This window comes from Pelodiscus sinensis, chromosome 3 (genome assembly GCF_052426305.1).
Source record: "Pelodiscus sinensis isolate ZL-2025 chromosome 3, ASM5242630v1, whole genome shotgun sequence".
Lineage (NCBI taxonomy): Eukaryota > Metazoa > Chordata > Testudines > Trionychidae > Pelodiscus > Pelodiscus sinensis.
This window is the reverse complement of record NC_143054.1, coordinates 93,292,882-93,319,964: the sequence shown is the minus strand read 5'-3', so window position 1 is coordinate 93,319,964 and position 27,083 is coordinate 93,292,882. Positions and strand designations below refer to the sequence as shown.

The 27,083-nt window shown below is 43.7% G+C and overlaps 1 protein-coding gene across 7 annotated transcripts in view; it reads left to right on the top strand.

Annotated features, from left to right (window-relative positions):
* Positions 1 to 27,083, top strand: part of PTPRK (protein tyrosine phosphatase receptor type K) — a 588,884-nt gene that overhangs the window by 191,749 nt on the left and 370,052 nt on the right. For all 7 annotated transcript variants that reach the window (XM_075924132.2, XM_075924131.2, XM_075924133.2 and 4 more), the window contains exon 3: positions 8,162 to 8,433. In XM_075924132.2, the coding sequence (XP_075780247.1) occupies positions 8,162 to 8,433 (272 nt within the window). The remainder of the gene's footprint in view (positions 1 to 8,161; positions 8,434 to 27,083) is intronic.

Genomic DNA, 27,083 nt, shown 5'->3' with positions numbered 1-27,083 from the left:
TTACTTGTTTTTTACGAGTTAGTCTGTACAGGATAATCTTAAAAAAACAACAAATAGTATGGTAGCACTTTAAAGACTAATAAAACATGTAGGCAGTATCATGAGCTTTCATGGGCACAGCCCACTTCTTCAGAAAGCTCATGATACTGTCTACATGTTTTGTTAGTCTTTTAAGTGCTACTGTACTATTTGTTGTTTTTGTGTGTTGTATGAAATTCTTCATTTTGTTTGCTTTAAACCCGCTGCCTCTTAATTTTATTGGGTAACCTCTATATCTTTGGTTATGTCAGGAATTTTTTTTTACATTTTTCCATGTGGGACACGATTTTATAGGATGCTATCTATCATAGAACTCTATCAGAGGCTATGCCTAGATTGCTGCTTTTTCAGGTTATTTTTTTGGAAGAGGATTTTCCGAAATTTGGCCAGTCCACAATGGGCCAAATTTCGGAAAAACCAAATCTTTCGGAAGAGCACTTATTCCTAATAAAACGAGGAATACAGGGTTTCTGAAAGAGTGTATCTGCTCTTTCATAAAAAATGTCGGAAGAGCAGATGCATTCCCAGTACACGTATCTACATATCCATAGCTGGAGGAGATAAGGGGAGAAAAAGAAATTCTGTTGTTGTGTGCCACCCACGAACTGTGAATTATCAGGATTTCTTTGTATCTAGGAAAAAAGCTGTGAATGCTTTTTATTATTTTCTATTTAAATATATATATTTATATTACTGTTAACGATTCTTTCATCATAATTATGGACTCGGAAAGATATGTGACACTCTTCATAGAGAACTGTAGAAATGAAAGGCTAGAGGTGACCCCTGTGCTAAGATATTAACCCGCCTTCTGTTACTTCATCTAGTGAGCATTTCAGGGATTTGCTTACGAGAATGTCATGTCGGACTCTGTCAGAAGCTTTACTAAAATCAAGATAAATCACATCTACCGCTTCCCCTCATCCCATTCGGGCTGTAACACTATCAAAGAAAGAAATTAGGTTGGCGTGATTTGTTCTTGACAAATCTGTTGACTTTTCTGTAGAACCTGTTTTTATAGGTGTTTCCACATCAATTTTGTGATTTGTTCCAGTATCTTTTTAGGTGTTCCAGTTAGGTCTGTAATTCCCTGGGTGCTCTTTATTCTCCTCTTTAAATCAAGGTACTATAATTGCCAGGGCTCAACAAATAGTGCAATCTACTCACCCTTGGCGAGTAGATTACACCCTGGAAGAGCTGGTGCGGAGTGATCTCCATGAAGTCTCCAAGGTTATGTCTACACAGCATTCCTCTTTCGAGAGAGGAATGCAAATGTAGCTGAGCGAAATTGCAAATGAAGCGCGGATTTGAATTTCCCGTGCTTTATTTGCATAATCGTGGCTGGCTGCTTTTCCGAAATATCCTGTTTTGAGATAGCCGCATTTCGGAAAAGCAGCCAGCCGCGATTATGCAAATGAAGCACGGGAAATTCAAATCCACGCTTCATTTGCAATTGCTCTTGGCTGCATTTGCATTCCTCTCTCGAAAGAGGAATGCAGTGTAGACATACCCTAAGAGATTCTGTAATGGCTCTAGGATTACATCAACTAGTTTCTTATTTATTCTAGGGTGAAGTTGATCTGGCTAGGCTAAGACATCCAACTTCTCTATATATTCTTTAGCCTTTTTTCCCCCCCTCTTTTGGATTGTGTTTTTCCTCTTGTTGTGAATATTGGTTGCCTGTACAATCTGACTGCAGTCTACCTTTTTAATGAAGAAAAATAAGCATTTAACACCTCAGCTTACTTGTTGTTTTCTGAAAAGATACTTTCTAGGAATTGTTTTAGGGGAGTTGTATGCTTGTCTTATACAGCAGGTCAGTTTTTGGCCCTGGAGTTTTTTCGCCTTCCTCTGTAGCATGGGGCACAGATCACAGCTGGAGGATTCTCTGCATCTTGGGGTCTTCAGAGTATTTGAAGGCTTCAATATCTGAGATATAGGTGAGAGGATTATTCTAAGAGAGGTGGGTGAGATTCTGTGGCCTGCACTGTGCAGGGGGTCAGACTAGATGATCATAATGGTCCCTTCTGACCTTAAAGTCTATGAGTCTATGAGATAAACTAATCACAAGAGTTTCTTCTGGGTTTGTGTTCTACGATACACAGTTGAACCAGGGTGGGCAATAATTTGTGCAGGGGTTCCACGTCAGAAATGTTGGGAAGTCATCAGGGTGGCTCCAGGCCACAGAGCTGAGCACCAGAGAAAGTGTGTGCGCGCGCGCACATGCATGAGCGAGAGACAGACAGACACAGACTATGGCACAGTTTGAGTGTGTATGACGGTGGCACGGAAACTGGGAGAGTGCATTGTACAGTGATGGTGTCCGTGTGAGGTAGACAGTGTGTAACACAGACTGGTGTATGTGGCAAAAAGACTGGGTATGTATGGGAAAGTGAGAGCTGGTTGCTGGAGAAATGAGGAACAGTGCACTGCCTCTTTGAGAAGCATTTATCTGAGTCTGGAGCAGCTCTCCTCTATGTCCCTGTACCCAATCTCTGCAGAGCAGGAGTTGTGGAAAGGGACACCCTGACATCAACATTCCCCTCCTGTCCTCTCTCCCCCCTCCCTCCACAATTAGCAGGAGAGTCCTGGGAGCAGCTAGGCAACAGAGCAAGGTGAGAGGAGAGACAGCTGAGCACAGTGCCAGCTTTAAGTATGCTAGGCTAGGTGGGCTGGGTAGAAATGTTGGGTGGGCTGAATTCAGGCCTTGTTTTGCTCTCCCCTGCAGTAGAACCGTAACGATATGAACACCAGAGTTATGAACTGACCAGGAGGTCAGACACTGTGTGGAACCAGAAGTAATGCAGTGGGGATGATCCCCTGCCCCCCACCAAGTTTTTTAAAAAAAAAAAAGCAGGCACTGTAGTATGCCTGCATTGCATCTTAAAGATAGTTGCATCTGGGCAGCCTGTACCCATCCCTATCCTTACCTGTGGCAGCTACTTGTCAGCTGAAGGGTGCTAAAACCAGCACAGTAAGAGCAGCACTGGGACACCACCTTGCAGACTTATGCGGGCACTGAGTAGGAAGCTCAGCTGCTGCGGAAGCCTGGCCTTGAGTGTCAGCTGTTGGACCTGAAACCTGAACTGTTATTAGTTCAGGGGTACGAACATATCAGAGCTATGGAAATCTCCATTCCCAAGGTGTTTAGTGTTCTACAGGGTTTCCTCCACTACTCTGTGGCTTTTTCCAGTTAACTGATTATAGTATGGATCCACTTTATTCCATTTGTGCATAGTGGTTTTCAAATGGGTTAAAGATTAAAATAGCATGATGAAAACAATTACAATATTTATGTATCTGAAACTTCTAGATCTGAATTTCAAGTTCAGTCTCACTAAGGCTCTTTGTATGATTCAGATAATTGTATTAACCTTTTTGTTGTACTTCATTGAGGGTGATTATATTATGGATCATTAATAGACTTATAAATTGGAGGTAGTTCAGAGGTGCAAAGGGAAATAATTATGAAAATATAACTGGGCAAAACAGTGTTTTAAATATGATGGAGGAAGGATAAAGCTACCTAAAAGTATTTAAGAGCATGTCAAGGATGAGGAAGAATGTGTAGAGAGGTACCAAGGCAGTGTAGTACAGTGGAAGTCAAACTAAATACCTGACAGTGGGATGTGATGGACTTTGCAGTAGTCCTACAGAAAAAGTGGTAACAGAAAAATGGCCTGGCCAACATCGGAACAGTACTTCACTGGCGCAGAGTATGATCAGATGTCCTAATAGATATTCTTCACGCCTCATTTCTGATTTAAGGGAAGAAAAATGAACATACTCTTTAATGTTTAACAGAAGTTGTCTTTGCTACCACGAGTGGCGTATCTTGTAGCAAGATGGTTAATATAAGTTGGTAAATGCACACCTTTTTTGACAGTGCAGACTAACGTTTTATTAACGAAAACATTCAGCTGTCTCACACAGTTCTGTTAACTATCATACATATAACAATAGCTCTAAATTCGTGGGTTTGAAAATTGGCAGTTTTATTTTACTGGTCTTATGGATTGGTAGCCATATGACTTTGACCCTACTTCATATAAGTCAGGTACTATAAAGGATTTTTGTACAGCTTCTTGATTTCCTATCCGCTCATTACTCCTTTGTTTGACATAAGCAATAGGACTGGAAGGCACTCCTAGATCATTGTGTCCATTCCTTTGCTATATAGCGTGCAATCCATCATATATTCCCATTCATAAGTTTCTCAAGGTCCATTTTAAAATAAGTTGGATTGTCTACATGCAGTAGTCCTACTTGGAAGCTGTTCCATAATCTCACACAATCTTAGTCTAATTTCCAGAATAAATGTATTATATACCATTTTATACTTATTTTGTCTTGTGCAATACTGAGAGGAGTTTTGTTAGGCTAAATCAACCAGGCTATTTTGTCTTCTGTTGTAAAATGTGCTCTATACAGTAGTTAGTATTTATGTAATCTGTTTTTTTAAAATTGATCATTTGAGGTACATCCCCTTTCTCACTTACTTTACTAGTTTCACAGTAGTTCCAGTCAATATGTCCATTATTTATTGCCCTGTTCATTGGTATTATTTGGTCCTGTTAAATTTGGCATTATTTTTTATTAAAAGCAATAATGAACTTAAATCTATTGTCTTTTCGTGCTAAACAACTGTGGGTTTAATTTTCAAAGGTAGATATGTACAGTTGTGCTTGTGAGCCCTCATGTGCTTATGCAACTGCTATTTGCCCCTGCACAGGGCTAGGTAGGTATCTTTTTGTCCCTGGGAACATGCAAATACCTGACTTATTCAGGTGCACTAATCTGCATGTGCAGCTCAATATCCCTAACTTCAAAAATCTCATTACTTGTATGCTAACAGTATTTGGATAGGGGATGTTATGGGGATGTTTATTACCTACCCAACAAAAATTACATCTTTGATATATGATAAAGGAATGAAATGTGTTCACAATGTTAGTTTAATTTTTTTCAAAAACTGCTACAGCTGTTTTCTAACACTACCAGTTTTACTTCATAACTGATGATGCTTATAACATGTATGCTTCTGCATAGGTGTAGAGTGTGCTGTTTCTGCAAGCGTGTATAGGGTTGCCAGGTGTCTGGTTTTGAACCGGACAGTCCAGTATTTGAGCTTTCTGTTTGGGGAAACAAATTGAGAAAATATTAATGAGAAAATATAAATGTCCCGTATTTTCTAAATAAGATGTAATGTAGATTGTGACGTAATGTCATGTGTGTCCGGTATTTTTGTTGAAGCCATCTGGCAATCCTAAGCGTGTATATATGCTCTTTGCACACTTGAGTGGTCTTACTGAGTTCTCTGTGTGTTTTGTTGTCTTCAATGGGGATTGCCCATGTGGGTAAAGTTTAGGGTTGCCACCTTTCTAATTGCTGGTAAGTGGACTCTTGCCCCTGGTCTGCCTAGCCCAGGGTTTCCCAATTTATGGTTTGGGACCCAAATATGGGTCGCCATTATATTTCAAAAGGGTCGCCAAGTGTCTCCCCAGGTGGCTCTGCTCTCCCCCCTCCCCCCCCCCCCCCCCCCCGTTTTTAAATTGCCTTGGGTCACCAAGTCTTCCTGAATGGTCAAAATGGGTCCCCATCTGGAAAAGGTTGAGAACTGCTGGCCTAGTCCCTCTTTTTCCCCTCCCACTCTGCATTGTCTCTTTTTCCCCACTCCCTCACAAAAAAGCTCGATTCCCTCTGCTTTTGGGCTGAGCTGTGGGCTGATGCAGCCTGACAAGGAGACTGCCTGCAGCTTGGAGGAGGCTTTGGCTGAGCAGGAACTGGCAGGACCCGGCATCTCCGCTAATGCTTTGGTCAGGAGAGCAAATGCTGGATTTTTGCGTCCAGTCAGTACTTCTCACTTGGCACCCGTAGGTTCCCTTTTTGACTGCACTTTCCAGTTGAAAACCAGGCATCTGGCAATCCTAGTGCTTACAATATCCTAGATTTCACCAGTATAGAATCATAGAACTGGAAGAGACCTCAGAAGGTCATCAAGTCCAGCCCCCTGCTCTAGGCTAATAGCATGACCCTGCCCCAGCTAATCAGGTTCCAAGTTGATGATTCGGTGATTTCTTTACAGACACATTACATGCATTTTAACAGACTTTTGATTATAAACCTTGTGTGGAGGACAATAAATTGCTGTTGGCATTGTTAAAAAAAAAAAAAGTAGTCACTGGATAGAATAAATTCTTTGAATGTGGATTTCTGGGGTGTGTGTGTGTGTGTGTGTGTGTGTGTGTGTGTGTGTGTGTGTGTGTGTGTGTGTGTGTGTTTTGCTTGAAAATTAATTTAGGGAATTACCTAGTGTTCAAGTTTAACCTCGTTTTAAGGTACTGTTTTATCTCTCCCCTCAACATTTTTCGAAGACAATTGAGTTTATGTTGGCATTGAATTCTCGTTGGAATTTCAGTTTTCCTAAAGCAGTTTAGGAAGTGGTGGTTGGAGGGTTCTGCATTCTCATGGGATAACATCTGCTAAAAGTGGAGGGGGGGGAGAAGTAGTTTGCAAGATGCTGAACAGATGCTTTGGCTTTGGGACAAATGGCTACAAGTGCTGTCTGGAGCATTTCATGTTGTGCGGGAGGATGAACATATGTAAATAAATGTATGCAGATTTGGTCTTATGTATTTTTAAATGCTGAAAAATGAAGCGAAGATGAGTTCTATACAATAGCTATATGTGGAAAGATTGTAAGGCTTTGGAATTTCCAAAGCTTAATAGCGGGGTTCTTAATACTGAAGAGGATAAACTGTTAATATATTTTGGGTTTTTTATTACCTATACTATAATTATTTGTACCACTGATGAGTTATGCATGACTTAGTTTGACATTTTTGCTTTTCAGTTATTCTATTGTTACACTGAATATGCAGCAAACTACAGTTCTCACTTAAGCTCATGTTGCTTCCCTGAGTGTGTAAGTAAAGTCAGAATGGGTTGGATCTGTTCCCATGAGGTAGCTTTCAGAATGCTCAATAAAATCTCTATTCTGCTGGAAAAATGGTCATTGTTTGCTCCTCATTTAAAAATATTTTTAAAGTAAATGTAAACATGGAAGGTATTTTGTTAAGAGGCCAGTCCAATCAGTATAGCTGGTTGAGGGACTGACTATGTGTGTCAGTGCTTTAGAACAAAATCTTAATTTATTTTTTGTACCAAGATTTCTTAGTTCCAATTCCTAAAATAGCAAAAGAAATGGTAGTGAACACATTACAGGTCAAAGTGTGGCAGTGGGGCTCCTTGTGTGAATAAATGGTGATAAACTTGAATAATGGTTGCACAGTCTAGCTTAATATAAGGCCACTTTTCAGTGTCTTTGCTCGATAGATAAGTTCTGGTTGGTTGCACTTTTGGATCCCCATTGCAGAGAAGTGTGTCACACAAGTGTAATGGAGCATGTAATTTGGACAGCAGAACCTTTTTTTCTAGTAGTGTATGTTAGGAACAACGTAAATTTGGCTTTCAAATCCCAGGCTGAGATGCTGAAATATTAGTTAGAAAACCCATTTTTATAGTTTTAGATTGAGCAACTTTTGACCCAAGAATCCAAAGATTATATGAATTTAGAACCCCACAATGCCATTTTAAGGTTTTTTTTAGACCATAAAGGTACCTTAAAATAACTTAGATTTGTAAAGCCCTTCATCCCACAGGATCACAAAATACTTCAGGACCATCATACAAACAAAAGAGATGGTCCATTTCACTCTCCACTGAAACATAATCATCTTTGGCATGAAATGTAGCAGTTCTTAAACGACAAAAAGAGTACAACTCAAAAGTATGAGATGGGAAGTGAAAACAAGATTTGTGCATTCATTTGAAACTTCTGGGAAAATTCAGCAAGGCGTAATGGTCCACATCCGCAAAATAGCATGGGGGACGGGGAAGACCATGTGGCTGAGGGTAGAGGGAGGGGCTGCGGGACGCAGAGTGATGCATGACGTCAATCTGTCATCCCGCAGGAAATGTTTTTTTATATATAGAGAGAGATTTTAAATATGTTTGAACATCAGTACTTGCCAATACCATGAATCTTCTTTCCCTCTGTTTTAGAGTGCGCTGTTTGAATCTGTGCGTTTATCTTCATCTCGCTCTCTCGCTCTCTCTCCAGGATCCTACATGATAGTGGATTCCTCAGACCATGATCCTGGAGAAAAGGCTCGACTCCAACTTCCAACGATGAAGGAAAATGACACACACTGCATTGATTTCAGTTACCTTTTATATAGCAAGAATGGAGTGAGCCCTGGAACACTGAACATCTTAGTCAGGGTGAATAAGGGACCTCTTGCAAATCCCATTTGGAATGTGACAGGCTCCACTGGCAAAGACTGGCTTCGAGCTGAGCTGGCTGTCAGCACCTTCTGGCCAAATGAATATCAGGTAAGCCTGCAGTGCTGCCTTATCTCATCACCATGTTCCTAAGTAGAGCCAGCATGCATTGCTGTGGCATCCACGAGACCTGATCTATTTTAAAAGCTTTTCAATATGGTTTTAAGTGCTTGATTTCCCATTCAGGCCAACACTTCTTTTGGGGTAAAGATTTTTCATGTGAAGTGTTTCACAAGGAATCTCATTTTATATTATGTCGAAAAGTCTAAATTGCAAGCACTTTATTAAACTTGAAAAGTCCAGAACTCAAAAGGTAGGAAATGTGAGTGTTAAGATTGCCTATATATTCTTAATTTGGTCTCCTTTTGTGTATATGTGTTGAGATAAGTCTTTAATTACATTTCCTCCACCCTCCCCCATTGGAAGCCTGCCTCATTCAGTGCATAGGGTGTACAGTATTTGTTTAATGGATAGCTCTGTAAATTGACTTTTTCAGTGTGATCCCTTGCCTTTTTTAGAGTTACTATTCAAACCCTGCTTTGAAGACAGAATTATAGTAATTTCACCATGAGCTTTCCTGTGGCTGTCATCATAGTGCAATCTGGGTGCATCCCAAACACTGATGAATGTAATAGAAATGTAGCTGTGTTAGTCTGGTGCAGCTGAAGCAAAATACAGGACTATGTAGCACTTTAAAGACTAACAAGATGGTTTCGACACTTTACATCTGAGTCTGAACAAAGGATCTAGTTATCTTACCCATTACAAAGATAGCGTCCCCAGTTATCACCTCTAATATCATTAGCCCACAGACATTTACCTCCCTCCCTCGCCCGCATCCCCCTTCTGTTCTGAAATTTGATTTGTCCTTTTCATATGTGTTCATTTTTTTAAATTGTATCCTTTGGTATATATGGTTGTGACTATTTTCTTCCACTCTTTGATCTGAGGAAGTGGGTCTGGCCCACGAAAGCTCATCATCTAATAAACCATCTTGTTAGTCTTTAAAGTGCTACATAGTCCTGTATTTTGCTACTGATGAATGTATTTTCACAACAGCTCTGTGAGATGAGATAGTATTACTATTCTGTTTTACAATTGGGAAACTGAAGCAGAGATAAGGTCAAAGTATCCATTGAGTGACCAATCTGAGACATTTAGGACCCACTTATTCAGACTTCTTACTGAGTGTTCTAAAATGCTGTGTTTGAAGGCCAGCTCCTATTGACTCCAGAGCAGCTCTGAGTGCTCGGCACTTGTGCAGATCAGTCCCTGAGTCTTAAGGCAGTCACTCAGAAAATGATGAACACACAGTTCGTGACCATCTGCGAAAGGTTCGGTTTCAGTGATTTGATTGGCATCACATAACACCTCTGTGCAGAGGGAGGAATAGAATCCAATTCTCCAGAATAGCTTTCAGTTGCAAATTTACTAGTGGTTAGGGAACATTGTCAAAACTGCTAGTCTTAATACCACCTTGAAAGTTCTTTCCCGTCATTGGTATCAAAATAATTAGAAATGGGCTCCATTGGATTAGTTCAGTGTTTCTTAAACTTTTTAAGATGGAGGAACAGCAAACAATATTTTTTTTTTAATGAGGAACACCAAAGACTTTTTTGTTAAGCCAAAAAAAAAAAAAAGAGTTGGGGGAAAAGTTATTGGGGTGGGGGGGAAGAAGGAGGGGAGAGTTGCCTGTCCTTTTAAGGGTGGTCATTTTAAACTCTGTTGTTCTCTGCGGCACACCTCTGACTGCCTCGCCGCACACCGGTGTGCCATGGAACACAGTTTAAGAAACACTGGATTAGTTTGAAAGGAAGGCTTCCCTTCTGGTCACTTGAAACTGCTGCTGTCAGACTGTTGAGGGATCTGATGTGAAAAACCAGACTGATGAACATAAGAATACAGTCATGTGGTGAGGAGGAATTGTGTTAACTAGATACATCTGCTAAGAATTGTCAAAAAAAAATCTAAGTCAGAACTCTGCACAATACTCTTTAAGTGCCTCATCCAATGCCTATTGAAGTCAGTGGGAGTCTTCAGTAGATTTTAAGAGGATTTGTGTCAAATTCCAAAGGAGCTTTTCTGATTCATTGGGTTAAGTATTTATATGAAGGGTAGTGTGTTGAAAATTTTCTAAATATCATTTTTAGAATTTTATATTGCTTCCCATCACCATAGTATCTGAGTGCCTTCTATGTGAAATCTACAGCAATAAACACGTCCCTGGTGGATTCAGTGGCGTTTATGGAACTTCTTCCCATTTCAGTGTAAAACTGTGCTAGGAATTTTTGTTAATGTTATTTTTTTAACAATTTTATCAGCTCCTCCCACTGGTTGTTTTTTGATTGGTAGAGCTCTAAGGACTGTGATGTAGAAGTTAGAAGCATTGTGAGTGGAAAGACTTTGAAGAGGATGGTTTTGGAGTATTTCCTAAAAATGGCCAGACCTGATATATAAATAATATGAGCTCTCTATTAAATTTTATCCCTTCAGCTGTTAAGCATAGCCATGATTTTCTCTTTTATTAGTTTTTTTTAATACTGCTGCTTTAATTTTCTCCATTTTCAAAAAAAGTTTAAAAGTGTTTATACCACAGACCAGGTTGAAATGGCATAGGATTATTAATCCCATAAAAGCAAAGTTCAGATTGTTTAATTTGTTTGGGGGGGGAGGGGATTAGTTCATTAAGAGCCTCTACTTTATTTAAAAGCAGGGATGGTGTTTATAGCAGTAATCAAGTTTTTGTATACCTATGAAGTCAGGTTTAACAGTGAGATTGGTGGTTGGGGGTTTGTATAGCCATTCTTCATTTATGTTATAGTCTTCACATACTCTCTGTAAAATCCTGCATTCAGAATACCCCTTCCACTCCCAGCTCCCAATATAATGTTAAAAATTGTGTGAAATACATTATGTTCAATTTTCTTATTTTTAATTTAAAGTAAAAGTAGCTTTGGGCTCATGTTTTGTTAGTCGGATGTGATCTGTGCATAAGCTTTACCTGGCTTGTAAATGCTGCCTTCGTACTGTTCTGTGGTTCAGTAGAGTTGGAAGCAGACTAACGTTATATTATTTCTGACTAAAAATGGGAAATGTGTGACAGTGTGGGGTTTTTTGTTTGTTTGTTTTGGAATAGCATTCATTTTTTCTGCCCATCTGTAAGAGTTTCCTTTAGAGGTCTTGAGGTTAACAAGGCTTTTTTAAGAATACAGAGTTATTTACAGTGTTAGCTTTAATGTTGAGCTATACTACAGAGCACAGTATGAATGCTTTTTCTGTTTAGTTGCATTCTGTGTGATAGTGCTGCTGTTCACTAACTCCATGGGTTGTTTTTTCCCCTGTTGTGAGTTCAGGAAGAACCTACTTATGCTTAAAACAAGATTGAAGGCAAACAATTGGTCATAAACTAAGCCTGGCTTCTTAGAAACCCCAACAATGTAACTTTTTGTTAAAGATTGTAAACTGGAAAATAGATTTATGTGCACTCAAAAAATTAACTTTCTTTCCATTTACTTCAAAAAGTTACGTAGAAGTCAATACACTGTATTAAAAGTGATTTCTCTTAGTAGTTTAGACACCAACATATAAAATATATGTATAAACAAAATACATTAGCTATCTTTTAGTGACATATACTATATTTACGACTCATACTCAATGAATGAATTGGAGAATTACAAGCATGTAAGCCTGGTAAATTGATTGAAACAATATTTAATAGTAGAATAATAAAATACCTGGAAATCATGATGATAATATGGTCTATTCAGCGTTGTTTCTGCAAAAGGAAATTGTCTCTCTAACGTATTAGAATATTTGGAAAATATTTAGTACTGGATAAAGGAAAACTGATTCACATAGTTGATTTAGATTTTCAAACAGCTTTTGACAATGTCCTTCACAAAAGGCTACTAAATAAAGTAAGTCAAAATATTGTTGTGGATCAAAAACTGGTAAGGATTGTGTGTTGAAATGGACTGGGAAAGGATTTTATTTCCACTCTTTAGTAAGTTATCAAAAATCTCATCACTTACTTTTCAGTTATTTAGCTGTGCTTTTTTGGTCATCATATGATTGTTGCAAAACTGGCAAAGAAGAAATACTCGTGTTCTGAAAAAGCTTTGCCAGAAATCAGTGACCTCCATTGCGTTCATATAGCAGAATATAGTGTTTTTCTGTGGCAAACCCCAAAATTCTGAGTGTTCAACTATATTAAAACTATAGAGCAAATAAGGCAAGTGAATATGTTGTTGATAAAAGGCACTGCCACTTAGAAAAGAGTAAATGTACTTTTGCAAGAACTGTGGCACTTATTCCAAAGCATAGTCCTCATTGGCTAACTGCGCTCTGGAAAATGAAAGGGTGGCTGTTTGATCTGGCTGTGTTCATGGGAATGTTTTCAAGAAAGAGGAGCAGTAATTCTTCTGTTGTAGATTTTATACTGTAGGATGTTTCTGAAGTTATGTCATGATCTGATTTTTCTCTTTTGCTACTGGCAAGTGATCTTTTTTTTTCTGTTTGACATGTGGATGAACTCTCTATGAGTGTTGTTTGTTTGGTAGAGAATCCTTTGGGATTGAAGGCCCATGTTTGAATTGGGTACTGTTTAGTTTTTGTTTAGGTTTTGTTGTAATGGGAAAAGGCCACTCTTGATTTCTGCAAAATCTACTGCAGGGAAAGAAGTTTCTGAGGTTGAATTGTTTAAATGTTATAACCCTTTAGAGCTGTATGGTTTTAATTTTCCATATGGTTACTCTAGTTGTTTATTCCAGCTAACTTGATTATTTCTAACTGTGTACATGAGTCTAACACTCCCGCCCCCCACAAAACAAAAACACCTCCCGCCCCCACAAGGCAAAGAGCCTTGAAACCCACATCTGCAGACTTGAGCTTGCTCCACAGCACTAAAAATAGCAGCATAAACATTCTCTTTTAGGCTGGAATTTGGGCTCTGAAATCTGGCAAGGTGTAGGGCAGTATTGGAGTTTGAGCTCCGACCTGAGGGTACATCTGTAGGGAATGATTCTGGACATGCTGAGTGCAGGTGAAAACAAGCAGAGGATTTTTTGGTTTACACAGCTGGTGCAGTACTCATCAGTGGTTAACCTGGTGAGCACTAACTTAATCAAAATATACATTAGATTATATAGGTAGCAGAAGGACGGAGGAGAAGTGTTTTGATAGGTCTAGCAGCGGAAGTGAGATATACACATGAGCCAATAAGCTACAAAGTTACGCAGTATCTCCTCCCATTGCCAATTAAACATATTATCACTAATACAAGTAGTTATTCCTAACAAGCTAAATGAGCCAACATAAACAAAGGCATGTTGATGGTCATTTTGTCAGCCGGAAATATAACGCGTCTCCTGCAAGGGTGGTATTGCCTTGGCGCGATCTTTGGGATCCAAGCTTATTTTCTAGGAACAAGCAGATAATGAAAAAGAATCCCGCGCGGTTGTTTGGTACCGGCCTTATCAAAGTGAGGTCCTTTTGGAATGTGTTGCCAGGACGACCAGGGTCAACTTAACTGATGTCTGTGCTTTCCAGGCCTGGCCTAATGATTTGAGTTGTCAGTTCTCAGCAAGATACCATGGACTGCCTCAGTTTACCCTACAACATCTGTGTACTTTAATGCCATATCATGAGCCCGAGTTTATAGACCCAGACTCTGTGACTCTGTCACAGGAGAGGTGGAGGGTAGGTTATGTTAATATGGCAAGTATAGACATAGACTAAGGGGCTTTATTCTAGTTTCCCTTGATTTATTTGCTGCTTGGTCAGTGAGAATTACCCCCTGTTCCTCCTTTTGGCTTCTAGCACTATCTTTTCTGATTCTCCTTCTCTCTTGGTGACTACACTTGCTGTGTAGCATTCACTGTTTGTTTTGTATTAGCAACAAAGGGAAAGGAACACAGGCTCAGTTTAGGCAAGAATAGTTTCAAGAATATTTAGAAGAGTTAGATGTAGTCAAGTCAGTGGGACCTGATGAAGTTCACCTAGAGTACCTTAGGAATGACTCAAAACAATTTCTCACTTATTAGCAATTACCTTCAAGAATTCATGGAGTTCGAGTGAGTTCCCAGAGGATTGGAAAAGGGCAAATATTATATCTGTGATTAAAAAGCAGGACCCTGAGGGAATTATAGACAAGTTATTCTAAATTTGACACCCAGAAATATACTGAAACAAATTACTGAACAATCAGTTTCGAAGCACCAAGAAGATAATAGGCAAACTAGGGAAATACAGGCCAGAGTAAATGACTATATAAGACACAATAGGAATAAAAATAGCAGCATAGACATTGTCTTTTAGAGAGAATATAGTCATAAAAATTGTGTATAGCACTGATGTGAGTGGGGTTCAAATACTTTAGAAGACAAAATAAGAATTCAAAATGACCTGGATACATTGGTTTGAAATCATTAAGATAAAATTATATAGAAGTACCAAGTCCTATACCTAAACAGGAAAAATCAAATAATACGAGTAGATATGATGAATAACTGTTTCTGATAGTTATGACCAGGGCTCACCGAACCACAGTGAGCCCTGCTCACCAGCCACGTTTTCTGGCGATCTGCGCATGAGCAGATCGCCTGAACCCAGCTCTTCCAGGTTGCAATCTACTCGCTATTGGCGAGTAGATTGTATTATTTGTTGAGCCCCGGTTATAACGGATTACAAACTGAATGAGCCAACAACTTGTCATTCATTTAGATAAATTAGAGGTATTAATGTTGATGACATGCATCCTAGGGTACTTAAGGAACTAGCAATCTCAGAACCATTAGCAGTTATGTTTGAGATCTCATGAAGGACTGGAGAAAGACAGATATTAGTACCTATCTTTTCAAAGGAGAATGATAGACCAGTCAGTCTGACTTGGATACCTGGAAAGATAATGAAACTCATTATTAAACAATTAGTTTGTCATCACCTAGAGGACAAGATTGCTAGGAATAGCCAGCCTGGTTTTAGATAACTGGATACTAGATAACTAGAAACGAGGATTAAACTATAGATAATCCAGAGGAGAACAGCAAAATTGAGTAAAAAAATAGAAAATCTGATCTATGAGAAGAGGATAAGGAAAGTGGGCATATTTAGTCTTGGAAAAGAGGACTGAGGATAGACCTGATAAGTCTTCAGATGTGTTAAGGATTATTATACAGGTGAACTGTGGTCAGTTGTTCTCAGTGTCCACTGAAGGTAGGACAAGAAGTAATGGTCTTAACCTCCAGCAAGGTAGATTAAGGGTAGGTGTTTTCAGTTAGAAAATCTTTCCAATTATAATGGTACTTAAACTCTGGAATAGGCTTCCAAAAGAGGTTGTGGAAACCCAGGTTGAACAAGACAAACATCTGTCATGGAGAGTCTAGATTTACCTGATCTTGCCTCAGTGCAGGAGGTCTTGATGATTTCTTGACATCCCTTCCAGACCTACATTTCTATAGTTTTATATGATGCTGTTTTGGAAAAGAAAAATAACATTCTGGGATATATTAACCACAGTATATTATGTATCATATCGGAAATAATTGATCCACTTTACTTGGCACTGGTGAGGTCTCATTTGATTACACTATCCAGTTTTGGCAACCCACTTTAAGAAAGAGAGAGTGGAGACAGTCCAGAGGAAAACAGCAAAGATGATAAAAGGCTTGGAAAACCTGACCTACGAGAATATGTTGAAAGAACTGGGCATGTTTAATTTAGAGACGAGCAGGCTAAGGATGAACATAAATTTTCAGACATGTTAAGGACTACAATAAAGAGGATGGTAATCATTTGTACTTAATATCCACTGAGGGTAGGTGAGAAATAATTGGTTTAATTTTCAGCAAGGGAGATTTAGGTTAGATATTAGGAAAAACTTTCTAACTGTAAGGATAATTAAAGGAATAGGTTATCCAGGGAGAGTGTGGAATCCCAGTGATTGGTGGTGGTAACAGGTTAGAAATATATCTCATCAAAATAAATGTGCTAGTGAACAGATTTATAATAGTGACATTTCAGTAAAGGCTGACAGTGCATTGCTATTAACAGACTGATAAAGAACTACTATCTCAGAACACCTTATTGCTCAATTGTGAATCCTGCTTGGAATAATTTGTTCCATTCTGCATTTGAATATTGAAACGATATATAAAATGGTAAAGCTTTCAGTGTCTCAAAGATCCTGGGGTTTTTTTCTTTGTTTTTAGTTGTGAAAATTATAATTGTTTTTTGGAAAGTTGATTTGGAAGCCCTGCAATTATAGTGTCATTAAGGGTTTATCAAAGTTAGTAAGAAGCAAGGAATCCTCCTGAAATAGGAAAAGTTGTTGCTAATGTGGATGGCATGGCCCAGTGCATTCAGATGTGGTGACTAACATAGCAATACCATTTGCTGGTAAGCAAGGGAACCTGAACAAAAAATGGGAAATGACTGGTGAAAGAGTAGATGTTGGCATACTGACATGGTGCTCCCAGAAGGGAGATTTCTAAAGAATAGAAGGCAATAATCTCCTGGCAGAAGGTATAAGAGGGAAGAGCGAGAAATGGGATATGCTTAACTTGTCCTTGTTCTCTCCAACCACACTTTCTGCCAACATGGCTTAACATCATTCCTTGCTATTTTTTAATTACTATTTTTCAAAACCCCTCTAATTCCTGTTGGTTGAGGTCTCTAAGTAGGTCATGTGATCAGTGTTTAAACCTTGTTAGCAGAACCCAGGTTAAAAGTTTGTCTAAAACTGGCTTGGTTAAGATGTGTAGGTTGTAAGTGTAGAGAAGCCATGGTGGTAAGTGACGTTAAATACCTAGATAGATTGTTTAGATCAGTGTTTCTTAAAGTGCACCGCAGAAACATTTTAAGAAACACTTCAACTGGCAGCCCTGGCTTGTTTATGTACTGCTGCCGCGGCCACAGAGCCTTGCGGCTCCCATTGGCTCCGTTTCATCCTTTGCAGCCAAGGGGAGCCGAGGCTCCATGGCCACGGTGCCAGTACATAAACAAACGGGGGCAGCCAGTTGACGTGTTTCTGAAAGTGTTTCCGTGGTACACTTTCAGAAACACTGGTTTAGATTGTTGCTAATGCTAAGCACAGTCTCGTGAAACCTTTAGGAAGGTTCCAGTTAGGAATGTGAATGGTTCACCAGAGATGCTTATCAGTTCTAGTTAACCAGCTGGGGGTGGAGAAGGCCATCGGCCTGCCATGAACAGGGAGCTGCTCCAGCCCACTGGGGCGTGCCGTGAGTCGGGGGGCATTCTAGCCTGGCTGGAGCAGTCCCTGTCCACAGGGGGCCTCTCTAGCCCGCTGTCACGGGGCGGGACCCCAGTTCGCCGCCCCCACTGTTTTGTTTACAGTCAGGGAGTGCCCAATGCACCGCTTGCTCGCGCACCTCCTTGGCGGAGTGGGGGGTCCGGGCCCGCCCTCACTCCGGACCCCGACCCAGGGCCCTGACACCGAGAGCGTGCCTCTCGGTGGTAGCAGGGGGGTAGTACCCCAAACGCACCTGCTCCCGGGATACACGACCCGCCCTGGGTCCTACTCCACTCCGCCGGCCGCTGCCCCGCTTACCGGGTTGCTCCGCTCTCTGCCTTCCCGTCCGGGACCGCTCCGCTCGGGGCTCCTCTGCCCGTGGCTCGCCTCTCCTCCTCCTGGCTTCCCCCCTTGCCGCTCTCGTTCCGGCCCTTTTCTGCTCCTCTTCACTTCCGGGTTCCCCCCTCCCTCCTCCGTTGTCGCGCCCGTGACGTCACCCGCCACGCTCCCGGGTGCGCCGTGATGACGCGCCACGGCCTCCCCGTCCCCGTTCCTTGCGTCCTCCGGCGCTGCGGCGTCTGCGTCCCTCTCTCCCGCGGTCCCAGCTACCGCTTGCGAGTGGCGGGGCGGTTCTGCCCCGTCACACATCTCCCCCCTTCCTACGGTCTGTCCACCCCCCGGTTGCTCGTCACCCGGCAGCCGCGAAAGACAGTCCGCGTTCACATTATCTTTACCAGGTCTGTGTTTAATGTCAAAACGGAAAGGTTGCAAGCTCAGGTACCATCGCATTATCTGTGCGTTGTTATCTTTCATGGACTGCATCCATCTCAATGGCGCATGGTCCGTTACCAGCGTGAAGGTGTTGCCTGTAAGAAAGTAGCGTAAGGAGTCTATGGCCCATTTGATGGCCAGCGCTTCCTTCTCTATCACGGCATAGTTCCTCTCCCTAGGGAACAGCTTCCGGCTTAGACAGGCTACGGGGTACTCTGCACCCTCCTCCTCCTGTGCGAGGACTGCCCCGAGCCCTACCTCGGAGGCGTCAGTCTGCAAGAGAAACGGCTTCTCGAAATCGGGGGACCGTAGCACTGGCCCCGATACCAGGCATTGCCGGAGCGCCTCAAACGCCCGCACCCCTTGGGGCGTCCACACCACCCTCTGGGGTTTCTCTTTCTTTGTCAAGTCTGTTAACGGGGCCGCCAAGGAGGCAAAATGTTTTATAAACCGTCTATAGTACCCCGCAAGGCCCAGGAACTGGCGTACTTGCCGTTTGGTGTGGGGTCGGGGGTAATCCCTAATGGCGCATACCTTGTCTAGTAGTGGTTTTAGCCGGCCCCTCCCCACCGTATACCCGAGGTAGGATACCTCCCTCTTCCCGAACTGGCACTTCTTGGGATTAGCTGAGAGCCCGGCCCGTTGGAGCGTTCGCAGTACGGCTCCCAGCTGCTGTAGATGCTCCTCCCACGTCCTGCTGAAGACGACGATGTCATCTATGTATGCTGTGGCGTAGTCGCGATGGTCCTCTAGGATCTCGTCCATCAGCCTCTGGAATGTAGCTGCTGCGCCGTGTAACCCGAACTGCATGGTGACGAATTGGAATAGTCCGAACGGGGTGGCGAACGCTGTCTTCTCTCTGGCCGCCGGCGCCAGGGGTATTTGCCAGTACCCTTTCGTAAGGTCGATCGTTGATAAGTATTCCGCCCGCCCCAGGCGCTCCAGTAGCTCATCCACCCTGGGCATGGGGTATGCATCGAACTTTGATACCGCGTTTAACTTACGGAAGTCGATGCAGAACCGTACAGCTCCATCCTTCTTCGGGACCAGTACGATGGGGCTCCGCCACTCGCTCCGTGATTTTTCCACCACTCCCCACCGCAACATGTCCTGCAGCTCTTTTTGGACCGTGTCCCACAACTTCCGGGGGATGGGGCGTACCGGATCCCTCACTCGACTTCCCGGTTCTGTCGTGATCTCGTGGTACGCCCGGGTCGTCCTCCCTGGCCGGCTCGTCAGGCTGGCTGCCGCCTGCTGTAGTACCGCCCGAAGTTGTGCCTGTTGAGTATGGTTTAGTTCCCTCCCCATGGGGCTGGCCGCCCAGGTGACCTCTTCCTCGCCCCAGGGTCCGAACTCGATCTCCGTACTAAGGGCTTCCGATGGGGGCTCCTCCCGGGGTACCCATCGTTTTAACAGATTGACGTGGTACACTTGGCTCTGCCGGTGTTTTCCCCCTACCTGGACTTCATAGTCCACCTCCCCAATCCTCTTGGTCACCCGGTAAGGTCCCTGCCACTTGGCCAATAATTTGGACTCCCCTGCCAGCAATAGGACCAACACTGGGTCGCCCGGGTTGAAGACCCTCCGCCGCGTCCCCGCGTTGTAGTGGCGGGCCTGGGTTTCTTGGGCTTTTTTCAGATTTTCTTGCGCCCACCTGCCTATAGTTCGCATGCGGTCCTGCAACTTGATTACGTATTGGACCGCCCCCAGTGCAGTGGATGCCTGCTCTTCCCAACCCTCCCGCACCAGATCTAGTATGCCCCGCGGGCGTCGGCCGTACAATAGTTCGAACGGAGAGAACCCTACCGAGGACTGCGGTACCTCTCGTATTGCGAAGAGCAGGGGTGGCAGCAGCTTGTCCCAGTCTCGTGGGTCATCTTGGACCAGCCTCCGCAACATGGCTTTTAGGGTTTTGTTGAAACGTTCTACCAGCCCGTCCGTCTGAGGGTGGTAGGCTGCGGTGCGAATCTTCTTTATCTGCAGCCATCTGCACAGCTCTTTCATTAGGCACGATACCAAGTTCGTCCCCTGGTCCGTCAGGATCTCTTTCGGGAGCCCGACGCGGGCGAACATTTTCACCAGCTCATCGGCTATTGTGGCCGCGTTGGTCTTGCGTAGGGGAACAGCCTCCGGGTAGCGGGTGGCGTAATCAACCACCACTAATATATACTGGTGCCCTCTCCGAGTCCGCTCCAAGGGCCCCACGAGGTCCAAACCTATCCTCTCGAAGGGTTCGGAAACTAGCGGCATGGGTACGAGGGCCGCCCGTGGGACCCGGGCCTCCGCTGTCCGTTGGCACTGGGGGCATGATCTACAAAAGTTCTTGACATCCTGGTATACCCCAGGCCAATAAAACCGTTGGATCACCCGTTGTTGCGTCTTCTCAATTCCCAAGTGCCCGGCCCAGGGATTGTCGTGGGCCATCTCCATCACCCGCCACCGGTATGCTTTTGGGACGAGTAGCTGGGTCTCCCCGCCTGCCATCCCCGGGACCCGGTACAGCCGGTCCCCTTGGATCTCGAAGTGGGGTCCCCGTTCGCTTCGCTGTTGGGTCCCCTCGCCCTCCACCCGGGGCTCTAGCGCGTTCTCCCAGGCATGCTGTAATGACGGGTCTTCCCGCTGCAAGGCTAAGAAGTCGCCGGTGTCGACCTCTAGGGTCATCCGCGCCTCCTCCCCGCCTAGCCCTTGTGGGGGCATCGTCTCCTCCTCCTCCTGGGTAGCCCATGCCTCCCGCGTGTCCCTTATGCCGGTAGGGCCCCGTTCGCCTAGCAGCCGCCGCAACCCGGGCCAATCCCGGCCTAGTAACACGGGGTAGGGTAGTCGGTGAGTCACTGCTACTCGTAACTCCCCGCCCTGGCTCCCGTCGTGTAGCCTCACCCGGGCTGTCGGGTACGGCCGGGTATCCCCGTGTACACACTTGATCCAAACTTGGGCCCCCGTGTGCCCTGATGTTCCTAACGCGTCTCTCCGCACTAGCGTTTGTCCACACCCTGAGTCTAGAACGGCCTCTACTACCTCCCCGTTCAAGCTTATCCACCTTATCATGCGGGCCCGGCTTACCTCCTGCCGCGGGCCCTTCCGGGGTCTAGGTTGGCCATAGGTGCAGTCCATCATGGGGCAGTCCCGGCGGATGTGGCCTTCCTGGCCGCACTGGTAGCACGTCGGCTTTGGTTGGATCTTCTGTGTGTCCTCTGCCCTCTTTCCGACTTCGGCCCGGGGTTCCCCTTTTCCGTGGTCCTCGGTACCACGCCATACCGGGGCCAATCGCCGCTCCGGTCCTCGGACTGGGGGGCTTCCAGCCCTAGACCCCGTGTTGTCCCGCCCTTCCTTCCCTTTGGGGCTAGGGCCTCCCCGACCCACCGGGTTGGTCGTTGTGCCTACCTTGCCAGGTCCTTCCAGCATCTCGGCTGCCAGGAAGTGCTCCATGAGCGTGACCGCTTCCTCTAGGGTCCCAGGCAGGTGTCGCCGGACCCACTGTTGGCCCTCCGCGGGGAGCACTTGCAGGTACTGCTCGAGTACGACCAGGTCGGCCACCTGAGTCGCAGTCTTGGTGGACGGTTCCAGCCACCGAAACCCGGCTTCCCGGATCCGCTGCGCCACTGCCCGCGGCCGCTCCCCTGTTGCATATCTGGCCGCCCGGAACCTCTGCCTATACGTCTCGGGCGAAATACCAAGTTGGTCGAGGATCGCCTCCTTGACCTTGTAGTAGCACAGCGAGTCCCGGTCGGACAAACTCCGGTAGGCGAGTTGGGCCGGACCGGACAGGTAAGGGGCGAGTATAGTAGCCCAGTGCTCTTGGGGCCAACGGGCTGCCGTGGCCACACGTTCGAAAGTTACCAAGAATGCCTCGGCGTTGTCCTCGGCCCCCAGTTTGGTGAGCCTGATGGGGAGTCGCGCTGGGCCCGCCGCCTCCTCCTCTTCTTCATTGGTGGGTCCGACCAGCCCTGTCCCATCCTTCAGCTCCCTCACCAGCTGCTTCTGCTGCTCTCTAAACTCGGAGGTTAGCTGTCGCAACGCCTCCGTTTGTTGCCTCTGGAGCTGGCGCTCCAGCCATTCTACAATTTTGTCGGCATCCATGGTGCCGTGTCCTATTTGAGATGGCAGTTAGGATAGAGTGGCCACCCGCCAGTGAAAACGGAAGGCAAAACAAACCACCGCCCTCGCACCCTAGGTTTCAGGGGCGCAAAAATGCCCACATTCTCCACCACGTGTCACGGGGCGGGACCCCAGTCCACCGCCCCCACTGTTTTGTTTACAGTCAGGTAGTGCCCAATGCACCGCTTGCTCGCGCACCTCCTTGGCGGAGTGGGGGGTCCGGGCCCGCCCTCACTCCGGACCCCGACCCAGGGCCCTGACACCGAGAGCGTGCCTCTCGGTGGTAGCAGGGGGGTAGTACCCCAAACGCACCTGCTTCCGGGATACACGACCCGCCCTGGGTCCTACTCCACTCCGCCGGCCGCTGCCCCGCTTACAGGGTTGCTCCGCTCTCTGCCTTCCCGACCGGGACCGCTCCGCTCGGGGCTCCTCTGCCCGTGGCTCGCCTCTCCTCCTCCTGGCTTCCCCCCTTGCCGCTCTCGTTCCAGCTCTTTTCTGCTCCTCTGCACTTCCGGGTTCCCCCCTCCCTCCTCCGTTGTCGCGCCCGTGACGTCACCCGCCACGCTCCCGGGCGCGCCGTGATGACGCGCCACGGCCTCCCCGTCCCCGTTCCTTGCGTCCTCCGGCGCTGCGGCGTCTGCGTCCCTCTCTCCCGCGGTCCCAGCTACCGCTTGCGAGTGGCGGGGCGGTTCTGCCCCGTCACACCCGCCCAGCTCCATTTAAGTGGTAAACTGGTTAAAAGTAACATTTAACCAGTTTTACATCTGTAGTTTCAGTGCGGGTATGGAAAGTTCTAGTAACGCTGACCTAAGAAGATGATCAGGTAAAGTGCAATGAGTTAGAAGAAGTGCATTAGTGAATGGAAGTGAGACTTGAGTCAGGCTGGTAGGATACAGATGAAGCAGTTAAACAGCTGAGGAGAGATCTGAGTGTTGTTTATCTAAGTGAAAGAGGTTCTCTGTCAGAAGAATGTATGCAATGAACTGAACTTTCACTATTAAAGTCATTGAAAAAAGTAGGACAGGGTGTTGATCAATTAAGAAATTACCCTTTCTTTCCCTTTGACATGTCCCTCTCCAAGAAAAGACTCTTCACCATCTGTAAGTAGGGCAAAGCCTAGATAAATCTGTTAGGTTTTATTGTTTTATGGTTTGGGAATGGGAATCTGATGTCTGTGCATTTAGAAATGGGGTTTCCTCTCTTTTGTAACTAAGTTTTGTTCTGATGGGAAAATTCCCCATGAGTTTATTAATTGGCGGCTCATACCCTCTAGCCAATCCAACTATCTTTGTAACAGGAGAATTGTTGTGATAATAAAAGTTCTTTTTTTTTATTAACCTGGTATTGGTTCAGTTCTGTGTCCTGGAAAATCTGACTGTGGGATCTGCATGCCTGTTACCAGGGGATAGCAGCCACAGACTGCAGTTTGTATTTTCGCTTTTCTTTTTCAAGCTCTTTGGAGAAAAGAGCTTAGTGTGGCCTGAGGTTGGTTTCAAGTGTCCCCCCTGTTTGTGGGTTCAAAAGCACTTGATGGTGGCAGAGGATTTTTATCCCCAAAATCTAGGTTTTTAAGATTTTGAGGGAAAGTTTTATACCAAAGCCTGGAAAGAGTAGGTTTTGGGGTACTTTTGCAGGCCCCCACTTCTGCATTCATTGTCACAGAGTGGGGAATCAGCATTGACAAACTCAACTGAAGAATGATAGAGGGTTTTACAAATGAGGAAGGTGATTTTTGAACTGGTTGCTGAAATGAAAATGCCCAGTCTCACTCGCACCATGAAATCTAATAATACTGAGAACACTGGATAAACAGCTAGAAACAGAAAATTAATCCAGACTATTATTTGTAGCAATAACATGGGAGGGCAAATGCAATGATTCAGAAACATAAAGTAAACCCTTGCTCAGAGTAAAATTTCAGGACATTGCATCCTTTGTCACTTGTAGATACAGTAAATTCAGATGAATCTCTTTTACACTGGTGAGTAGTTACTTAGGTTTTCCTATAGACTGGAATAGCATTATTCCTGAGAGTGGTGATTCTTCAGTGTAAATACCAGGGTTATGAACTGGCCCCCGAGAAAAATTTAATTTGCATACTTCCAGTTTAACAGCAAATTACTGCAGAACACTGCATCATGAGTCCAAGAAATCTCAATAATTTTTATTTTGTTCTTAAGGCACTGAGTTCCTATGGCCATAAGTTTGATTTCAAGTTTCACATTAAAAATAACTTTTCGACCTACGATGCATATGAGAATACTGCTTATGAAATATATAGCCTATGCTCTCTTACAACTTTTACAAATGAAACAAAATTGTTTTAAAGAAAAGAAAAAAATCTCTTGTAAATTAAATAAAAATGTCATAATATGAATACCAGAAACTGTATGAAGACTAACTTTGTAAGTTCGCCCATTTGTAGATGTATAAAATGATAAAGCTGGTTTCGGTTAGCCCAGTTTTTGTGTTAATCTGTTGTACGCTATTTCCACATATCTGTTTTGAATAATAGATATTCCATTTTGTAGATGATGCTTGGATTTAAAAAAAACACAGGAAAATTGTGTCCCAAAGGAAAGGAGACCTTTTTACACATTAACTGCAGTCAAAAGTGGAGTGTAACATTTCCATTCAGCAGTTATATGATGTTTGTGATAGTGCTCCAGCAGCTCTTGCTGCAATACTGAAAACAGAAATGCAGATATAAGTATTTTAAAATCATGTATTGTGAACTCATATTGACTACTGACTTCAGTGGCTGATCAGATTATGCTTAAGTTTCTTAGCACATTAATTTCACTCTGACTTGAAATTCAGTGTGATCCACTCATCCATTCCATGATTAAGATTGACTTTTATGCATTTTAGGCTTCATGCAGTGATCTAAACAAAATATTGGTTTGGGCAGATACATGAGGTACAGTGGAAGGGGAGAGGAATTGGACAAAAAGTGATTTTTAGTACTTGAAGTAAAAAGCTTGAAGTATCTATTCCAGAAATACAATGGAAAAGTGAAAGGAGGTAATTACCTTAAATGATAAGAGCCATGTTAGTTTTGCAACTGAGAGAGGCTCAGCCTGAAAGAATGAGGAAACAAAACCTAGATGCCTGACATACTTGTGGTTAGTATTTATTTTTTATTTGATTAGATGGTTACAGGATCAAATTAAGTAACTATTTTGTTTTACCACTTAAATCCCTTAGGAAAACATCACAGTGTTTCTTCTGTAACTGTTTTAAATTACTTCTTAGCCTACTGGAAATACAGAATCATTTGTATTTTATATAAAATGGGGGGAAAGTATAATAATTCAATATCAAATAACATGCTTAATTATATACAAGAATTGAAGAGAAAATACTGCTCAGCAACTTAAAGCAACAGACCTTGTGTAAATCAGTGACCAGAGATGAAGACGTGTCTTATTTTGATGTCATCCTCACAAGCAGAGAGGACCTTCCACTTCTTTGAATGCTGAAAACTCCAAAAGTGAGATGAGGCATATGAATTACCTGAGTTTCTTTGCCTATAAAACTAGTAGATCCTCAGTGAAAGACACCATATGGACATGAGTTTCTAGGCCCAACCGCTGGCTTGCTGAGTCAGTGCAGGACTTGAGGATGCCAAGTAACAATTTGCATTGCTTGTTCTTTGCACCATTTCCCATAAAAAGGAAATACTTTATGGGATTTTTAAAGCAGAGTGGCTGTGGAGAAGAGATAAATCTGGACATGAAGGAGGAGATAAATCTGGACATGAAGTTGCCATATGCAAGTCTAATGCTCCTTTGTTCTCTGCAGGGTTCTGAATATCATTAGTGTAACTGACCAGGATCTGGGAAACTATGGGCATGATCCATGGTCCATGAAGTCAGTGAAAAGATTCTTATTAGAATAATGGAACCATAAGGTTAAAAGGGATTACTAGGGTCATTTAGTCTTCTCCTTTGCCAAGATGAAGGATTAGTTGGGTCCAGACCATCCAAGACAGATGGCTATCCAGTGTCTTTTTACAAATCTCCAGCAAAGGAACTTCCACAATCTTCCTAGGCGTTTTCATTGTCTTACTATTAACTTCACAGGATTTTGAATAGCAGTAGCAAAGGCACTGGCACTAACTCTCTATAAACTCAAGAAAACTAGCTTTAGGGGCTGGAAACTATGAAGTAGACTTTAAAATATAAATCTAGAAAATTGGACACTTATTACTTACTTTGTTTTTGAGCCATAAGCATTCACCTTTTCATGCCTTTGCCTGCACTTTGTGAGAGTTAGATGTCTACTTGTTTTACATGAAATCTGAGATTCTCATGTAATCATTTGACTCTAGGAGCTGTATCTTTTAAAAGAAATACCAAATATCATAAGACTCACAATAAAATGAGCTAGCAATGCTGCACAACTTTTGTAACCAGTTTCTTACCAGGAGAAACAATGAAAACATTGCAAGAAGTTATGTCAAAGAAGTCTTTCATATATAGGTGGGGTAGATAGGTGGAGGACAGTAAACTGATAATACATGGTACTTCAGGATATAATAGCTGAAAGGGTTTAAATATAGTCTGCTAGGAATTAACAGACT